This window comes from Triticum urartu, chromosome 6, assembly GCF_003073215.2.
Source record: "Triticum urartu cultivar G1812 chromosome 6, Tu2.1, whole genome shotgun sequence".
Classification (NCBI taxonomy): domain Eukaryota; kingdom Viridiplantae; phylum Streptophyta; class Magnoliopsida; order Poales; family Poaceae; genus Triticum; species Triticum urartu.
In genome coordinates, this window is record NC_053027.1 from 35498556 (window position 1) to 35518726 (window position 20171).

General features: G+C 43.1%; 1 protein-coding gene and 1 pseudogene across 1 annotated transcript; both read right to left on the minus strand.

Moving 5' to 3' along the window:
* Positions 1-9548: 9548 nt before the first annotated feature.
* On the minus strand, positions 9549-11968 carry LOC125516494 (F-box/FBD/LRR-repeat protein At3g51530-like). Its single transcript, XM_048681920.1, has 3 exons — positions 10957-11968; positions 10675-10869; positions 9549-9554 (listed from the first exon to the last, which is right to left on the minus strand). Exons 1-3 carry the CDS (start codon positions 11827-11829, stop codon positions 9549-9551), a joined length of 1074 nt encoding a protein of 357 aa, XP_048537877.1. The 5' UTR covers positions 11830-11968.
* Positions 11969-15701: 3733 nt separating this feature from the next.
* LOC125517192 lies at positions 15702-17018 on the minus strand (annotated as a pseudogene).
* Positions 17019-20171: the final 3153 nt, after the last annotated feature.

Consider the following 20171-nt stretch of genomic DNA (forward strand, 5'->3'; position numbering starts at 1 on the left):
ACAAAACCTTCTGGTTGCATCATATACAACTCTTCTTCCAGAAATCCATTCAGGAATGCAGTTTTGACATCCATCTGCCAAATTTCATAATCATAAAATGCGGCAATTGCTAACATGATTCGGACAGACTTAAGCATCGCTACGGGTGAGAAGGTCTCATCGTAGTCAATCCCTTGAACTTGCCGAAAACCTTTTGCGACAAGTCGAGCTTTGTAGACAGTAATATTACCGTCAGCGTCAGTCTTCTTCTTGAAGATCCATTTATTCTCAATTTCTTGCCGATCATCGGGCAAGTCAACCAAAGTCCATACTTTGTTCTCATACATGGATCCCATCTCAGATTTCATGGCTTCAAGCCATTTCGCGGAATCTGGGCTCACCATCGCTTCTTCATAGTTCGTAGGTTCATCATGATCTAGTAGCATGACTTCCAGAACAGGATTACCGTACCACTCTGGCGCGGATCTCACTCTGGTTGACCTACGAGGTTCAGTAGTATCTTGTTCTGAAGTTTCATGATCATTATCATTAGCTTCCTCGCTAATTGGTGTAGGTGTCGCAGAAACAGGTTTCTGTAATGTACTACTTTCCAATAAGGGAGTAGGTACAGTTACCTCGTCAAGTTCTACTTTCCTCCCACTCACTTCTTTCGAGAGAAACTCCTTCTCTAGAAAGGATCCATACTCAGCAACGAATATCTTGCCTTCGGATCTGTGATAGAAGGTGTACCCAACATTTTCTTTTGGGTATCCTATGAAGACGCACTTCTCCGATTTGGGTTTGAGCTTATCAGGTTGAAACTTTTTCACATAAGCATTGCAACCTCAAACTTTAAGAAACGACATCTTAGGTTTTTGCCAAACCATAGTTCATACGGTGTCGTTTCAACGGATTTAGATGGTGCCCTATTTAACGTGAATGCAGTTGTCTCTAATGCATAATCCCAAAATGATAGTGGTAGATTGGTAAGAGACATCATAGTTCGCACCATATCTAATAAAGTACGGTTATGACGTTCGGACACACCATTATGCTGTGGTGTTCCAGGTGGCGTGAGTAGTGAAACTATTTCACATTGTTTTTAACTGAAGGCCAAACTCGTAACTCAAATATTTGTCTCCGCGATCAGATCGTAGAAACTTTATTTTCTTGTCACGATGATTTTCCACTTCACTCTGAAATTCTTTGAACTTTTCAAATGTTTCAGACTTATGTTCCATCAAGTAGATATACCCATATCTGCTCAAATCATCTGTGAAGTTCAGAAAATAACGATACTTGCCGTGAGCCTTAACACTCATCGGACCGCATACATCAGTATGTATTATTTCCAATAAGTCAGTTGCTCGCTCCGGAGAACGGAGTCTTAGTCATCTTGCCCATGAGGCATGGTACGCAAGCATCAAGTGATTCATAATCAAGTGATTCCAAAATCCCATCAGCATGGAGTTTCTTCATGCGCTTTACACCAATATGACCTAAACGGCAGTGCTGCAAATAAGTTGCACTATCATTATTAACTTTGCATCTTTTGGCTTCAATATTATGAATATGTGTATCACTACAATCGAGATCCAACAAACCATTTTCGTTGGTGTGTATGACCATAGAAGGTTTTATTCATGTAAACAGAACAACAATTGTTCTCTAACTTAAATGAATAACCGTATTGCAATAAACATGATCAAATCATATTCATGCTCAACGCAAACACCAAATAACACTTATTTAGGTTCAACACTAATCTCGAAAGTACAGGGAGTCTGCTATGATGATCATATCAATCTTGGAACCACTTCCAACACACATCGTCACTTCACCCTTAACTAGTCTCTATTTATTCTGCAACTCCCATTTTGAGTTACTAATCTTAGCAACTGAACTAGTATCAAATACTGAGGGGTTGCTATAAACACTAGTAAAGTACACATCAATAACATGTATATCAAATATACTTATGTTCACTTTGCCATCCTTCTTATCTGCCAATCACTTGGGGTAGTTCCGCTTCCAGTGACCAGTCCCTTTGCAGGAGAAGCACTTAGTCTCAGCCTTAGGACCAGACTTGGGTTTCTTCACTTGAGCAGAAACTTGCTTGTTGTTATTCTTGAAGTTCCCCTTCTTCCCTCTGCCCTTTTCTTGAAACTAGTGGTCTTGTCTACCATCAACACTTGATGTTTTTCTCGATTTCTACCTTCGTCAATTTCCGCATTACGAAGAGCTTTGGGAATCGTTTCCGTTATCCCTTGCATATCATAGTTCATCACGAAGTTCTACTAACTTGGTGATGGTGACTAGAGAATTCTGTCAATCACTATCTTATCTGGAAGATTAACTCCCACTTGATTCAAGCGATTGTAGTACTCAGACAATCTGAGCACATGCTCACTAGTTGAGCGATTCTCCTCCATCTTTTAGCTATAGAACTTGTTGGAGACTTCATATCTCTCAACTCGGGTATTTGCTTGAAATATTAACTTCAACTCCTGGAACATCTCATATGCTCCATGACGTTCAAAACGTCTTTGAAGTCCCGATTCTAAGCCATTAAGCATGGTGCACTAAACTATCAAGTAGTCATCATATTGAGCTAGCCAAACGTTCATAACGTCTGCATCTGCTCCTGCAATAGGTCCGTCACCTAGCGGTGCATCAAGGACATAATTATTCTGTGCAGCAATGAGGATAAACCTCAGGTCACGGTTCCAATCTGCATCATTGCTACTAACATCTTTCAACACAATTTTCTCTAGGAACATATCAAAATAAACACATGAAAGCAACAACGCGAGCTATTGATCTACAACATAATTTGCAAAATACTACCAGGACTAAGTTTCATGATAAATTTAAGTTCAATTAATCATATTACTTAAGAACTCCCACTTAGATAGACATCCCTCTAATCCTCTAAGTGATTACGTGATCCAAATCAACTAAACCATGTCCGATCATCACGTGAGATGGAGTAGTTTCATTGGTGAACATCGTTATGTTGATCATATCTGCTATATGATTCACGCTCGACCTTTCGGTCTCCGTGTTCCGAGGCCATATCTGTATATGCTTGGCTCGTCAAGTATAACCTGAGTATTCTGCGTGTGCAACTGTTTTGCACCCGTTGTATTTGAACGTAGAGCCTATCACACCCGATCATCACGTGGTGTCTCAGCACGAAGAACTTTCGCAACGGTGCATACTCAGGGAGAACACTTCTTGATAATTAGTGAGAGATCATCTTATAATGCTACCGTCAATCAAAGCAAGATAAGATGCATAAAAGATAAACATCACATGCAATCAATATAAGTGATATGATATGGCCACCATCATCTTGTGCTTGTGATCTCCATCTTAGAAGCACCGTCATGATCACCATCGTCACCGGCGCGACACCTTGATCTCCATCGTAGCATCGTTGTCGTCTCGCCAATCTTATGCTTCCACGACTATCGCTACCACTTAGTGATAAAGTAAGCATTACAGCGCGATTGCATTGCACACAATAAAGCGACAACCATATGGCTCCTGCCAGTTGCCGATAACTCGGTTACAAAACATGATCATCTCATACATTAAAATTTAGCATCATGTCTTGACCATATCACATCACAACATGCCCTGCAAAAACAAGTTAGACGTCCTCTACTTTGTTGTTGCAAGTTTTACGTGGCTGCTACGGGCTTAAGCAAGAACCAATCTTACCTACGCATCAAAACCACAACGATAGTTTGTCAAGTTGGTGCTGTTTTAACCTTCGCAAGGACCGGGTGTAGCCATACTCGGTTCAACTAAAGTTGGAGAAACTGTCACCCACTAGCCACCTTTGTGCAAAGCACGTCGGGAGAACCGGTCTCGCGTAAGCGTACGCGTAATGTCGGTCCGGGCCGCTTCGTCCAACAATACCGCCGAACCAAAGTATGACATGCTAGTAAGCAGTATGACTTATATCGCCCACAACTCACTTGTGTTCTACTCGTGCATATAACATCAACACATAAAACCTAGGCTCGGATGCCACTGATGGGTTTCGTAGTAATTTCAAAAAAATTCCTACGCACACGCAAGATCATGGTGATGCATAGCAACGAGAGGAGAGTGCGATCTACGTACCCTTGTAGATCGACAACGGAAGCGTTAACTTGGTTGATGTAGTCGTACGTCTTCACGGCCCGACCGATCAAGCACCGAAACTACGGCACCTCCGAGTTCTAGCACACGTTTAGCTCGATGACGATGCCCGGACTCCGATCTAGCAAAGTGTCGGGGAAGAGTTCCGTCAGCACGACGGCGTGGTGACGATCTTGATGTACTACTGTCGCAGGGCTTCGCCTAAGCACCGCTACAATATTATCGAGGACTATGGTGGAAGGGGGCGCCGCACACGGCTAAGAATATGATCACGTGGATCAACTTGTGTTTCTAGGGGTGCCCCTTGCCTCCTTATATAAAGGATCCAAGGGGGGGTGCGGCCGGCCCTAGTAGGAGGCACGCAGGAGGAGTCCTACTCCTACCGGGAGTAGGACTCCCCTCCCTTTCCTTGTCCAAGTAGGAGAGGGGAAGGAGAGAAGGAAAAAGGGGGGGCGCCGCCCCTCCCTCCTTGTCCAATTCGGACTAGGAGGAGAGGGGGCGTGCGGCCTGCCCTGGCAGCCCCTCCTCTTCTCCACTTTAGGCCCATGAGGCCCATTAACCCCCCCCCCCCCCCGGGGGGGTTTCGGTAACCCCCCGGTGCTCCGGTTTTATCCGAAACTTCCCCGGAACACTTCCGGTGTCCGAATATAGCCGTCCAATATATCAATCTTTATGTCTCGACCATTTCGAGACTCCTCGTCATGTCTGTGATCACATCCGGGACTCCGAACTAACTTCGGTACATCAAAACTCATAAACTCATAATATAACTGTCATCGAAACCTTAAGCGTGCGGACCCTACGGGTTCGAGAACAATGTAGACATGACCGAGACACGTCTCCGGTCAATAACCAATAGCGGAACCTGGATGCTCATATTGGCTCCTACATATTCTATGAAGATCTTTATCGGTCAGACCGCATAACAACATACGTTGTTCCCTTTGTCATCGGTATGTTACTTGCCCGAGATTCGATCGTCGGTATCTCAATACCTAGTTCAATCTCGTTACCGGCAAGTCTCTTTACTCGTTTCGTAATACGTAATGCTTGCAAGGCTTATGTGATGTGTATTACGAATCCATCTCACAACCCAACATGTACCTTTGGAGACACCTGTAGAGCTCCAAGATCTTTATCGGTCAGACCGCATAACAACATACGTTGTTCCCTTTGTCATCGGTATGTTACTTGCCCGAGATTCGATCGTCGGTATCTCAATACCTAGTTCAATCTCGTTACCGGCAAGTCTCTTTACTCGTTTCGTAATACATCATCTTGCAACTAACTCATTAGTTGTAATGCTTGCAAGGCTTATGTGATGTGTATTACCGAGAGGGCCCAGAGATACCTCTCCGACAATCGGAGTGACAAATCCTAATCTCGAAATACGCCAACCAACATGTACCTTTGGAGACACCTGTAGAGCTCCTTTATAATCACCTAGTTACATTGTGACGTTTGGTAGCACACAAAGTGTTCCTCCGGTAAACCGGAGTTGCATAATCTCATAGTCATAGGAACATGTATAAGTCATGAAAAAAGCAATAGCAACATACTAAACGATCGGGTGCTAAGCTAATGGAATGGGTCATGTCAATCACATCATTCTCCTAATGATGTGATCCCATTAATCAAATGACAACACATGTCTATGGTTAGGAAACATAACCTATCTTTGATTAACGAGCTAGTCAAGTAGAGGCATACTAGTGACGTTTTGGTTTGTCTATGTATTCACACAAGTATTATGTTTCCGGATAATACAATTCTAGCATGAATAATAAACATTTATCATGATATAAGAAAATAAAATAATAACATTATTATTGCCTCTAGGGCATATTTCCTTCAGTAAGTACTGGCAGTACTGGTTTGCTTAGCTATGAAACTTGCTTATCCCCTGTGATTGGACTTAATGTGAGCATTGTGGCTCCAGGAGCTCCTGTAGCCCCTGGCGCTGGAGATTGGAGCTTCACGACGACTGTTTGACATCTGTTCTGATTGCTAAAACCTCCACGACGAACTACTGTTGCACACCTTATTTTTAAGAAGTGTACTACGTGACACACCTATCATCACAATCAGAGCAGGGCACGGACGATCTTGGAGAAAAAACCTGATGTGTCAGAACATTGTTTAGTGCTTCTCCTATGTGTCAATTTTCGTGAAGAAATGACATTCATATTAGTCTGAAAAAGTAAGTGCTCCAAAATGCTTTAAAACTACTCCCTCCATTCCATAATTATTGTTGTGGTTTAGTTCAAATGTTTGTTGAAAAAAAATGATTGTTTGAATGGCTTTACTATGTTTATACTGTATTTTATTGTTCAACTCTAGCGGAGTCGCTATATGCCTCATGCCTCCATAATAACCATCAAAATGTTGGATATGTGGTAACAACCACTCCACCATATTCGCTATAACTTCATCGTCATATCTTTTGGAGGGTGCAACAAACCAATCTGAATAGAATTGCTTTGTTTTACCCGATACGGCCCTTCCCGAAGAATCAAGTGCCTTTTCCTCGCCTTCCCCACCTCAAGCATCGGGGGCAACGACATTGGCAGTGGTGCAGTAGCACCGCACCCTCTTTATCATGTCTACCAGAGGGGGTGAATAGGATATTTAAAATTTCTTCGAGAAACTTTAAATCTCTGCACAATGGAAAATAAACTAAGACAAGTGCAGTTCATCGAAATAAAACACTAAGAAAGAAATGGGAACTGTCAAAGCAAAACATCTCAAGTAACTGAGGATGAACTAGTCAACAGAAAACATTGCGAATACAGAATTACTGGAAGTAAATTAGGGTACAGAGGAAATCAGAGGTGCTTGATGGTGACACGGGATTTGGTAGACCAGCTCACTCTTCTATAAAATAGTTACGTCTGGTTGGAGGGACATGGTTTAACACAGAAGATATACTCTCTTGGTCATGTTCTCCTCGACAACAAGTTCGTCAACTTGTGTCGATCAGTGATGATAGATGCTTCAGGTGATCTCCATAACCTTCACCGACTTTGTCTTCATGAACCACAATGACTCTTGGTTGCTGAAGAACCGTATAGAGAGTTGGCAGCTCTAAAGAGTAACAACTGGAGCGTACTAAACTTAGATCTATGTGATGATAAACCACTATCTAGTTTTTTGGCTTTGGGGTTTTCTCTTGGTGGATTTTAAACTCAAATCTCTTGAAAAGGGGGTGCTCAGATAAATTGTCAGAAACACACAGAGAAGCCAACAAAATCCATTGGAGCGGGCTGGCTATTTATAGCTGCAGCCTTCCTAGGAAAATGACCATTAAGGGCATGACATTCAGCCAATTGCCAACCGACACATTTCCAACGGTTGAATTTCAAACGCACCCATCAACTTTACTTGAGAAACAAGCAAAGCTGACTCCTTTCTTAAACATATCTCTTGCAGCCCAGAAGAACACCGTTCTGGCTGGCGAGTAAAGTTTCGAGGCCAGAAGAGATTTCTCTTCACTCGCATGGGTTTCGATTTAGCATAAGAGAAAAAAAAATTGAAGCAATATACCCTTTTGATAGTACGGTGATCCTATGACTCAAGAAAAAGAAAGTGAACTATGAAAGAAAATACTGCATGTTTTCCCGTCTTCATTCTTGTTGACTGCAGTCAAACGCCCAGACCAGGTACCGAAGAAATTGCTTCACTTCAGCAATTTTTATGGGTCAACTTCGTCACGCATAATCTTCGATGTTAATCTTCACTGTGACGCAGATGATAATTTGTGGAGTTTGTACCAAACTCCTCTTAACTCCAGGGACTTATAATCTTTGTATTCACTAGCAAACACATTAGTTCCTCACTGTTTTGGACAACAATCTCGAAAACACAAAGAGATAAATTACTACACCAACAATCTCCCCCTTTTTTGTACAAATGGTTCTATTCTTAGGCTTGTGCATTTTGGTTTTGTTCTAATGTGACCTCAACATCTTTTCCAGTCATGCGTGTACTCTAGAAAGGTACATGAACTCATCTAATTAAGATTACGGAAATTTGTGTTAAGTTGTTAATTGTGAGAGGAAGACGTACATATAACAGTATATTCTTCAGGAATTTAAACAAAATGATAGTGTATTTCTACTATATAATAATATAAATGGGATTTGTTGTTGGCTTTTAAGTCACAACCTTCATTGTTTCACATCAATACTTCCATTTTGAATATCTTTTACAATTGATTCAATTTGTTTTGTACATAAAGCTATCAGTCCTTAAAGACTCATGAGATTTGTTGACACGTTATAGAAACGTTCTTCAGCTTTAATTCTTTGGTAGAAACGTTTTTAGCACTCTACATCTTTTATTATGGTTGTACATTTATCCACTTACTTGTTATTTATAGAAATGTGTTTATACACTTGCAGTTATGCCTAAAATGTCATCTTCAAGCAATAATGGTTGTATCGAAAGAGGGGACAAAGAAACATGTTGTAAATGGATCATAATGTTGTCTCGAACATTTTTCTTTACATGTAAAGATGAATGGCTGTACCTCTAAACTTTTGAGTCTGAAGATATCTCATTTTGTGTAATAACATGTGATTCAGATAATTAGATTTCATTCAATGATGTTCTTTGGTCGTTAAAATGTATTATGTCAAACTTGTCACCAATTATGCTTCATACCCAAAAGATGTCTTTTTTTGGTTATTTGATTTGCATCAGGATTTGTCCCCGCACTGCTCTTATTGGCTACTATAGCAATGCATGGCCACATACCTTCATGGCTAATATAGGATGTTAGGATCTAGGGTTCACAGGATCCTAGTCGGTTAGGGAGGTTGAGGAGTCCTCCTGGATGCCGACTTCCTTGTCATATACTCCAAGTCTTCTGACTCCTTCCTTTCATAAGGCCTCTAGGCCAAGACGTCGGACCAAGCTGTAAACTGACCTAGGGTGCCACGGGCCAACTTCCGATATGATGAGGCACCCCTAGGCCGTAACACTGGCATATATGCAGACCAAATATCAACAAACAAATATGTTGTATTAGCTAAGTAACAAAAGATGCATCTGTTGTTCATTGTAGGGTGCAATCGTTAGAAAATAGAGGAAATGGAAGGTAATTCTTAGTTTTTGACCCTCAGCTTTCACAAAGCTCTTTGGTTCATCTAACCAAAGTTATAAGCATAATTTGATGGAAACATGTAGTAATTAGCTACAGTGATTGACTGGCATAAGTTGACATATTAACTTAAGTGATTGAATTGCATCACAACCATTCAGGATTTAACTAGCAACATTTGTACAATACACTGGCAAAACAACATGTTGAATGGAGTTAATTGGCATGGAAAGGGCGATCTTGTCGATGCGCAACGAGAAACAACATATGCAAGAGGATGATAATCATGTCGATGGTTGATTTTGGATGTCGTCTATTAAACCTGCAGCAGATACAATTTGAAGAACTCTGGTCACTATTGAGACATGCAAATTTAGTTGAAGTATGTGTTTGGATCGTTCTCACTAGCAAATAAAAGGCAATACATGCTTAGAGGGATATAAATACAAAAGTGCATGTTGTCAAAAATTATTTGGAACTAATAATTTGCGGCAAATCCCAAGGATGGTCAATTTAGGTAAGATAGCTTCAAATAAACTAGAAATTAAAACCATACAAACCGGGACTAGTCCTTGATGGAACTTTTTGATGAGCAAAAGCATGCACCCAGCGGAGGCCGAGCCTTTAACATGAGTCAACAAGCTGCACAAATTATAGCCTACTCTAGCTAGACAACTAGCTGATGCCTAGGTATTTAACCTGGAAACCAGAATACATATGCAAAACACTAGGGCTTGACCATTAAAGAACATTGTAACGAAAAAGGGAAACAAAGGTAAGGAAACCCGAATAAAAATATTGTCTTTTATCATTCACTCCACCATTCAGCTTTTATTTCTAACAAAATATGAGGGTGTGGACACACAAATGTCGTGGGAATATAGCATTTAGAATGAGCTACTAATCGAAATACATGCACAACTAAACTCTACAATTGGGATGCCAGTGCCACATTTCAACCACCATAAACATGTAAAGCAATGAAAGATTGATATTAGGTTTCAAAGAAACTTACAAGAATTAACATTTATATCTCTGTACTTCATGTAGGAGGATGCTAATCATAAATGACAAAAAAAACATACTCACCAGAGCTAAGATAGACAAAGCATTCTGATGAACCATAGGTCTCGAAGACGTTGTATATTTTAGTGCGTCTACTGTTACTTGATGAGACCTCCTGTGTGAGCCTCACAATAATTTTTTTAATCTTTGGTGCGAATACAAGTAGTTTTCTCAGTAAATCAAACTCATGATCCACTCCTTCAAATCCATTGATTTCCACTTCTTCAAGAGCAGTCAAGGAGATAGCTTGGGACCTCCAGTTTGTGGACTCACAGGGACAATCCGTTGGGCATTCTTCTTTTACCTAGGACCGAAAAGTAAATGTAAACTACTACACATCTATTATTGAGATATTGTTAGAGCAGAAAAATAATTACCACTGATCTTAATAGGATGATCTTAAGCTTCCGAAGTGAACTAGAAATTTGATCAATCTGAAGGAGATAAAACACGAGTGCTCCAAAAACATGTCCATCTGTTTTGAGATCTAGCTCCAAAAGAGAGAAGTCAACAACCATATGCTTCTCTATCTCCTGTGCAAAGTTGGGCTCATAGGGGAAAAGTGACGAGTCCTGAAAAACAATTTTGCAAGATCTATGTAATTCATAAATTTTAGTTAGTATAATATTCCAGTAAATTAAGTAGGAGAGGGGACTTACTACACTTGCACGAATATGCAACAAAGGGAGTTGTCCTTGTCTATCTGTCGCCTGCAACCCCAACAACTCGAGATACCAAGGACCAAACACAATAGATTCCTCTGTGTAGCAGCAGTACCACCAGACATTCTCCATAATTGGTGCCAAGACCGAAATGTTGACCTCCAACATCACTGTAAGGAGAATCTCCAATTTCTTAAGCATGGGGGCTACAATGTTGACATGTTCTGTCGAGAATGGGTTCACAATAAGCTCCTGTAGCGACGGCGAATTCACCCTTAGATCACACGTCTCAAATAAAATGCCGCTGAGGAGGAGGATGCCCAAGCGCGGGCAGCATGAGAGCAAGGCATCGAGGTTGCCATTGCAGTGCAGTAGGGACAATGTCTCGAGCACAGGAAACTCGACGCCGACTGGCACAGAGCGAATGTATACATGATCCAGCATGATGTAGGTGGTGTGGCGGAAGCAAGGCAAATCAATGATGATGGACCTTCCTAATAGGCCAAAGCTTGAGGGGAAGGAAGCAACGAACTCCTTCGGCTCAAGTTCCGCGGCGACGGACAACAACGAGTTGACTTGTGCGGTGCTCGCTATGTCCTGCTGGGGGGCATGGATTTCCAACAGGGAAACTGCAGGAGGAAAAGAGATCTGGCCGAGTGCTGGTTCGATTGAGTCGAACACGACCTCGCGAAAGATGATTTGGCGGAGACTGGCCCAGAGGCCGCGCCATCGCCGTGAGAGGATGCTTGTGCGCGCCGCAACTCCGATGCAGGGGAGCTTGGCAAGGATGAGGAGGAGTAGATCATCGGGAAGGGTGCTGATGCGATCTAGATCTAGGAAACCCAGGCGACACCTAGATCTGAACTCCATCGGAGCTTTTGCAAAACACCACTGTTCCCCCTCCAATGAGAGGGGTGGAGGGACGAAATAAGCCAGAGGTGAGGAAGCCGGGGAGAGGTGAGGACGCCGGGGAGAGGTGAGGACACCAGGGAGAGGGGAGGGTGGGGAAAGGGGGCAGTAGTGGTGGTGTTTGGTGGGGTCGAAAGGGTGGGTGGCGATGGAGATTTAGTGGTGTGTGGTGGTGTCAGTTTATTTGAGGAAAGTTCCTTATTTGATAATGGTAAAATTATGGATTCCTTATTTGACCCTAGAGATTTCAAACTTCGTTGTTTGAAGCTAGGTCTAGATTTCATTCTTTAATACGACACTACTGACATGTCAGATTTTTGTTTGATGGACGAAATTACCCCTTGTTGTATGTGGGCCAGTCCTGCCACTCATCCCCTTAATACATGCCTCTCTCCCAACTTTGCCTTATTTGGAATCTTCTCATATGGATCGTCTCCCCACACCTTGCAAAGTGGTAATAAATAGCTTGGCCTTCAATCAAGCCTCACATGCCCTGGCCCTCCAGCCAAAGTAGTGTTAATTGTGTTATGCAGTTCATATGTGATGCCTGCTATGAAGTGTGCTGCTTTTGGGTAGTAAGGCAACCAAATTTAAAAGGGCGAGCAAAACAACTACGTGCACATAGACAAACATGTGGGGTTTGCATCTGCTCACCCCTAAAGCACAAATGCAGGCCACCAAATAGCATAACTAATTTGGCAACCGATGCAGTGTAGGATACCAAACGATTGAACAACATGGTATTGAGCTTGCATTAGCTAGCATAACTAATTTGGCAACCGATGCAGTGTAGGATACCAAACGATTGAACAACATGGTATTGAGCTTGCATTAGCTAAGGCAGGCCCAGTTGAATCACACATACAAGGGGCCAAAAAACGACGCATGATACCAAAAACACCACAAGTGGAGGAAGCATTTCCCTCTCCCCCCGTCCAATCTGCGGAGCCCCGTGCTGCCTCGTGGCGGCATTCCAACAACTCTCATATGAACAACATACACTATAAAAAAAAGACACATCCGTGATATTATGGCCCGAACAAAAAAAGTTTATGTCATGGTTATGACACTTCTCTGATGATAATTATGACAAAACCACGTAGCATCATAGATGTGGTGGCTATGACAAAAAATCATGACAGAAAATAGGTTTTTCATCCTAGGCGGGCCGGGGACGCACCTGCACTTCAGTTGGTATACAACCTTGCTGAGCTAGCGCTGGAAACAGAATTACCAGTACTACATCCTCCCTCAGTTGATGCTTCTCTCCTAGTCTTCCTCACGGTCGGGGTGGCCTCATCATGCTCATCATGGCCTCTTCCGTGTGTTTTCTTCATCTCTGCTTCATAGAGAAAAATTGTTATAATTTCGGGATTAATTCAGGAGTTGTATTTTATTATCATTGCCTTCATGTAGTAAGTTCACTAGTGAAGTTTATTTATCTACTCTAAATGAATATGCATAAATGTTGGAGAAATAAATTCCAGAAATAAGAATGATGCAGATCAGTTACCATTTGCAATTTGGATTTCATCACATGCCTTAAGTACATTATATAGAAATGTACACTTTGCACTTCAAGGCAAAACAGTTTATCCGCTGACACTGTCATTTTGCTTTTGGCGAACCTGTATGAAAATATGACTATTTTAATACACTAAAGTGGACATTTATGAAAACGACAGGAGAACCTTTTGCTCAAAATCCTCTAATCACTGATGTATTCAAGATAAGAAAGTGATTTTTCATCATAATTAGTTAAGCCCAGTCCCAATTTCTGAAAACATAAGAACTCATACAGATGGGGCTGTGATAATTGGGAATACTGATAAAATAGTTGTGGCCATGAAGCTTCTGAAGCAAATCACAAGTAAAAGTTAGCCACATATGTAGTTTAGAAAACTTTGTTGTAAGACCTCTATTTTTCAGCTCTGATTCGAGTTAACTTGGCTCCTGAAAGATTTTTAAACACTTACTAGATAGCTTCACACTTGACTTGGGTATAATAAGTTTCAGAGTTCACACACGAAGTCCGAAAGATTCAGGGCTAACATTCAGCTCTGATTCGAATTCAGAGTTCAGGGTACAAAATTTACACAACGGTTACTGTTTCCATGCATGCGTGACTCGTTCAGATTGTTTACATCCAAGTGAAGATCCAACAAAATGTACAAAATTGATTAAAGTACCAGATGCTGCCAGTTTATTCAAATCTATTACTTAACTTGCAAGATTCAAAAAAGATTAAAGTAGGAGCTTCCCTAAATAAAACTCACGCCAGCATCAGGCCATACTTGTCACAGAAGCCTTCTGAATCATGTCAGCAAAGTCATAGCCGCCATGTTTCATCTTGTTTCCTGGGAGAAGAAGAAAAAACACCATCCAGTTTCAGCACATCTTCACCTGGAAGAAGGAAAACAGCATCCACATTCAGGCCTCCTTTGGTTCATAGGATAGGAAAGTCATAGGAATAGGAAAGTCCTAGGAAGTGAGGTGACATGTATCTCAAATCCTATGAGTAGGAATAGGTAAGGAGATGCCCTTTGGTTCACATCATAGGATTTTTTTTCATTGAGTCTAGGCTAATGTTTATTTTCCTATGAAATGTGGAGGATAGGAAGAATTCCTCCATAGGAATAGGATTCCATTCCTACAAACCAAAGGGCTCTAAAGGAATTTTTCCTATAAAAATCCTATCCTATGAAATTCCTACGAGATTCCTCTAAACCAAAGAATTCCTCCATAGGAATTAGTATGCTCCTATTGCCCAGCCACTTTTTTCTTGAGGGAAACTCGACATCATCTCACCTAGTGGTAAGCCACTTCATGATCGATCCATTCCCAATCCCCTTGCTGACATTTCATTAATCTTGTTTCTATAATTACAACAAGCACCAGAGAAGGGACACGCAGCTGATCTTTAAATCACATTTCTTCACCAATATAGCATGGACCTCTCCTTTGCCTTACGTACTACAAGCACACACCAGAGATCTCATTTCTTCCAACTTCTACAACCTCACATCAGGAACAAACAAATGTGCACCCATCCTCACACAGGTTGGTTCATACACTGAGGTACATAGTAAATCCTATTTATGAAATTCTGCAAGACTCTATACTACATGGCATCCCATCCGGCTTTTCTTCATTTTCCTTTTACCACTTTCCAGATAGAAATTTGCAAAAATGATGGTACATAAGACCCACTAAACAAATATTCTAAGGGATAAAGATGCCCTCACTACCTATACGGATAGTGTTATTACGGAATAAAATTAGCTAAAGATATAGCAGAAATTAACATGGTAATGCTACAACCTTTTTTTAAGGTTACCATAACATAAGTTCCCTTGTTGTATGAAATGCCCTCTGTTTTTCAGCACCATGGCATACACACATCAGTTTGCTTCTCCAGTAGAAATACAAGGGCATTAGAAATATATGTTTACGTAGTGATAGACAAGTAGGCCGTCAATAGAAATGTGACTAGCCCCTAGAAAAGTATCACCCAGAAGGCCATCCAAAACTAAAAGGGAAAATAAACAAAAATCGATACAAACTACTAGTCAACAATGGCCTGCTTAGAATAACTATATCAAAACTGCATTCTCAGCAGTGATCAGCACCTTGTGGCCAACTGACCATCAACAAATCCAAAATTGTTTCACACAGAAAAATTAGTCCAAAATTTCCATCCAAAGGAAAATTTGAGACTTCATATCATCTTCATGGCCAAAATGAGAACATTCTTTCATGGAAAGATAGATTGAGGATTGCATTGAAAACTGCAACAGCCATTTCAGAACATAAAGATATAGAGTGTGCAGAAATACTGCTCATTCATACTTCAAAGCACTTGAGGGATGCTCTGATCTCGCACTCTTGGTTCCAATATGTGTGTCAATATGAGGAAGGACAAGTCATAGTAGTGCGATGCTTTCTTCTTGACCGAATGACATAATGAACATACCAATTTTCATACCGGTCTTGGTAATGCAAATATGAATCTCGCAGGCACTTCCCCTCTGCAAGCTGCTGCGTAGTCTTCAGCAAGGTGTGGTGCAGCTTCCTTGTGAGGGCATATGTACTTCTTCATGAAATCGTTATTGCTCACTAAAACTGGAGAATAGTAGTCCCGGTCGTGGTTGAGCAATCCATTTTCCTTGAGAAACTTTACAGCGTAATACCGGGGGCCTGAGCCGGCCCTCCAGGCTGTAAGTGAGCACTGCCGGCCGACGAGCAATGTATGCCGGTTCCAAGCCAACCTTGGAGATTAGGAACTCAGAGCTACGCTGCATCGACTCCTTGGACCTCGTCAGCATCAATGGAGCCTTAGAAACAGCAATGGCCACCTCAGCATCCGTCCACATGAACATGTTCTTCAAGTAGTCCACTCTGGCTGCGATCTCCTCTTTGCTGAAACATGCAACAGCATGCAGCGCGTGGCCGAACATCCCAGAACCACAGTGCACACCCATGTTTTCGGCGCATGCCACCATGCCCTGGAAGCGCTCCGGGTTGGTGTTGAGCAGAACTGGTCGGCTGATGCATAGCTTGGAAATATCACAAGCACCTAGCCCGCACTCCCGCGGCAAGGCCAGGTTGGGCTTGACCACCCCCTCGAGGTCAGAGGTGAGAAGGTAGAAGTTCCTCTTGAGTGCCCGGAGGACGTTGTCAGAGGACCCAAAGAGAGTAAGGTAGTAGTGCAGCTTAGAGACGATGGATCTGCACCGGAATCTGTGATGGGAAAGCGAGACGAGGCGCGCGATGTCAGAAGGCGAGAGTCCGAGGTTGGTGAGCGCGACGACGTTGGGTGCCAAGGTTTTCTCCACTTTGGCGCAGAGGAACAGCGGGTCCTTGGCGACGAGGGCGGCGACGTCGGCACCGAAGAGGCCGAGGCCGGCGAGGAAGGCGAGGACTTTGTCGGGCTTGGATGGTGATTTGAGGTGGGAGAGCTTGGCGGAGGCTTTGATGGCCTGGGGTCGGGTGAGGCCGCGGGTGGAGACGAGGTACTCCTCCACGGCGAAGCCAGAGCCTGGGGAGATGGCGGGCGCCGCGGTGGCGAGGAGGCGACGGACGGGGGATGCATGGGAGGTTGCTGGACATGAGAGGAGATGTGCGAGGACGCGGCTACGCACCCTGAGCATGGCGCCGCGACGATGGAACGACGGCGGCCTGGTGCGAGAGCGAGAGGATTGGCGTGGTCTGGTCTGCTTCGACCTTGGAGATGACAAGGTGACCCCACGCGTCACTCGCTCCTCTGATAATGGGCTGGGATGGAGTCACTCGTATACACGATTATACCTGGCCAAATGGGCCGGGCCGGCCCGGCTAGGCTTACACGGGCCAGGCACGTATAATACACGGGCCGTGCCGGGCCGGCGCGCGTGCTCGCCTCTCCGGCCCAGGCACGGCACAACAGCCTCACGGGCCGGCACGCTGGCCCGATTAGCACGGCGGCCCGAGTGGCACGGGAAGGAGCGAGCAGCCGAGCGCCTCGTCACGAGGGGTGCCGGCAGAGTGCTCCTAGTTGACGCTCGCGTGCGTCAAAACGAGTGGCTTCCGCTGAAGGATTAGCGCAAACGGGCCGGCCCATTCCCACGAGCGAACCTAAAAGAGAAATGCCTCGAAAAAATGCAGCGTTCGGGAGTCGAACCCGCGACACATCGATAAGCAGCAGACTTACTTGCCACTGCACTAGCTACTGACCGCATGTTTGACTACAGCACTCAATAGTAGGTATTATGTACAGCGGTAGATTTGTCTTTTAATCATTCCTTCAAGAAATGAATATCGTTTTCTCGAACAAAATTTTAAAACTTGATTGAACATTTTGCGATATACGCTTAAAATATACATTGATTTTTTGTGAAAATACGTCAAACAACTTTTAACTACACAGTGTAAATTTTTGTGATATATGATGCACAAATTTTAAACACACATTGAACATTTTTGTAACATAAGTTGAACTATTTTTAACTACACATTGAACAATTTTGCTAAATGTATTGAACAAATATTAAATATATATTGAACATTTTTTCATATATGTTGAACAATTTTAAAATTGTGAATCAATTTTTAAAAAGTGAACAAAATTTTAAATCCATGAACAATTTTTGAAATCATGAACAAACTTTGAAATTCAAACAAATTCCTTAAAACAAAGTATAAAAGTAAAACGAAAAAAAGGATAAAAAGAAAGAAAAAGAAACAGAAACAGAAACAGAAAAATGAAACAAAAGGTAAAAAAAACAGAAGCAAAAACAGGAAAAGGAAACAAAAGGTAAAAAAGGAAACAGGAAAAAACGGAAAAACTACAAAAAAAAACGGTTCAGGGAACCTACTAGAAGGTTCCCAAAACCAAGTCTCGCTCGAAGTGGGCCGGCCCGTGCGCCTCGTTCGTTCGCTTCGCTTCAGCGAAGCAGCGACGAACGGACGCACGCGGGCGTCATATAGGATCTGCCGGGTGCCGCATGCCCGCATCGTGCCAAGCGTCGTGGCGAACGCGTTCGTCGGCTCGTGCCATTGCACCTGCATGCATGTCACCTTTTTTTATTGCATCCCAACTGCACGCATGCATGCCCGCCTCCTGGCTTAGTGTGTTCGTGGGCTCGTGCCGTTGCACATGCATGTATGTATACGTGTCCTAGCTGCGAGCCGTGCCGTGCCGGGCCGGCACGCCTGCCTGGCTAGCCAGCCTAGGCACGGCCCTAGCCGGGCCACGGGCCGGGCACGCGGGTTATCGGGTCGGCACGCTAAGGCTGGCCCATCTGGCCAGGTATATATACGATTTTCTTTCATCTTTGGGGCAATGTCTAAAAAATTACCTTTGGGAATATTGCAATGAAGGGTTCTTTTTCATGTTTTTTTCTTCCTTTTCTTGATAAAAAATTATTTTTTTGTTTGAGCAAAATGATCAATAAAGCGATCAAAACAACTGGTTACGGTTGTAGTACAAAATCTCTTTTAATCCTTCAGGGATGTTCGCTAGGACAAAAAAGATCTATATTTCTTGCAAGTTAAGTAAGACCATGAGCCAAAATTTTACAGACTCTCAAATTAAGACTGGCTGCAATACCGGGCGTCTGGTCCTTGTTGAATGCTATCTCCGTGGCATCATCTAGGCAAGGACGATTTCCGCAGACCGTTGGCTGGTTGTCATTGTCACTATTGTCCTTGTCCTCCTCCTCCTCTTCCTCCTCAGGATACTCCAACTCTGAGTCGGTCTTCAAGGGGTCCTTCGACTCTTCCATGACCTCGATAAAGTTAGGGTCATCGTAAGTGTAGGGGCAGGAGGGCTACGTGAGCGCACCCCAACCCTCACTTATAGCAAGACTGTGGGTGTCAACTTCGCTAGAGGAGTCGGCATTTCATGTGTGACGCTTTTGATTTAACCGTACACTAATCATACGTGCAATTGTGTACGATTAAGATCAAGGACTCACGGGAAGATATCACAACACAACTCTAGGCACCAACTAAAATAATACAAGATTTATATTACAAGTCAGGGGCCTCGAGGGCTCGAATACATAAGCTCGAATACACAAGAGTCAGCGGAAGCAATAATATCTGAGTACAGACATAAGTTAAACAAGTTTGTCTTAAGAAGGCTAGCACAAAAGTAGCAATGATCAAAAAGGCAAGGCCTCCTGCCTGGGACCTCCTAACTACTCCTTGAAGCCGAACTCCACGTAGAATCATCCTCGGGATCCTTTGGCTCATGTACTTCATCATATGATCGCAATAACCGGGAAAGAGGAAAAAGAAGTAGCAAAGCAACCGTGAGTACTCATCCAAAATACTCGCAAGCAAAGATCTACACTACATATGCATTGGTATCAATGAAAAGGGTAGTATATGTGGACTGAACTGCAGAATGCCAGAATAAGAGGGGGATAGCTAGTCCTATCGAGGACTACGCTTCTGGTAGCCTCCATCTTGCAGCATGTAGAACAGAATAGATGGTAAGTTCACCAAGTATCATCACATAGCATAATCCTACCCGACGATCCTCTCCTCGTCGCCCTGTTAGAGAGCGATCACCGGATTGTATCTGGCACTTCAAAGGGTGTGTTTTATTAAGTATCCGGTTCTAGTTGTCATAAGGTCAAGGTACAACTCCGGGTCGCCCTTGTACCGAGGGACGCGGCTATTCGAATAGATAAACTTTCCTACAGGGGTGCACCACATTTCCCAACACGCTCGATCCCCTTTGGCCAGACACACTTTTCTTGGTCATGCCCGGCCTCGAGAGATCAACACGTCGCGGCCCCACCTAGGAACAATAGAGA

Excerpts from the sequence above, each read along its gene's own strand:
- LOC125516494 (XM_048681920.1), bottom strand. The coding sequence starts at position 11,829 with ATGGAGTTCAGATCTAGGTGTCGCCTGGGTTTCCTAGATCTAGATCGC. Across the intron at positions 10,870-10,956 it reads TGCATATTCGTGCAAGTGTA|GACTCGTCACTTTTCCCCTA; the intron begins GTAAGTCCCCTC and ends ATTGTTTTTCAG.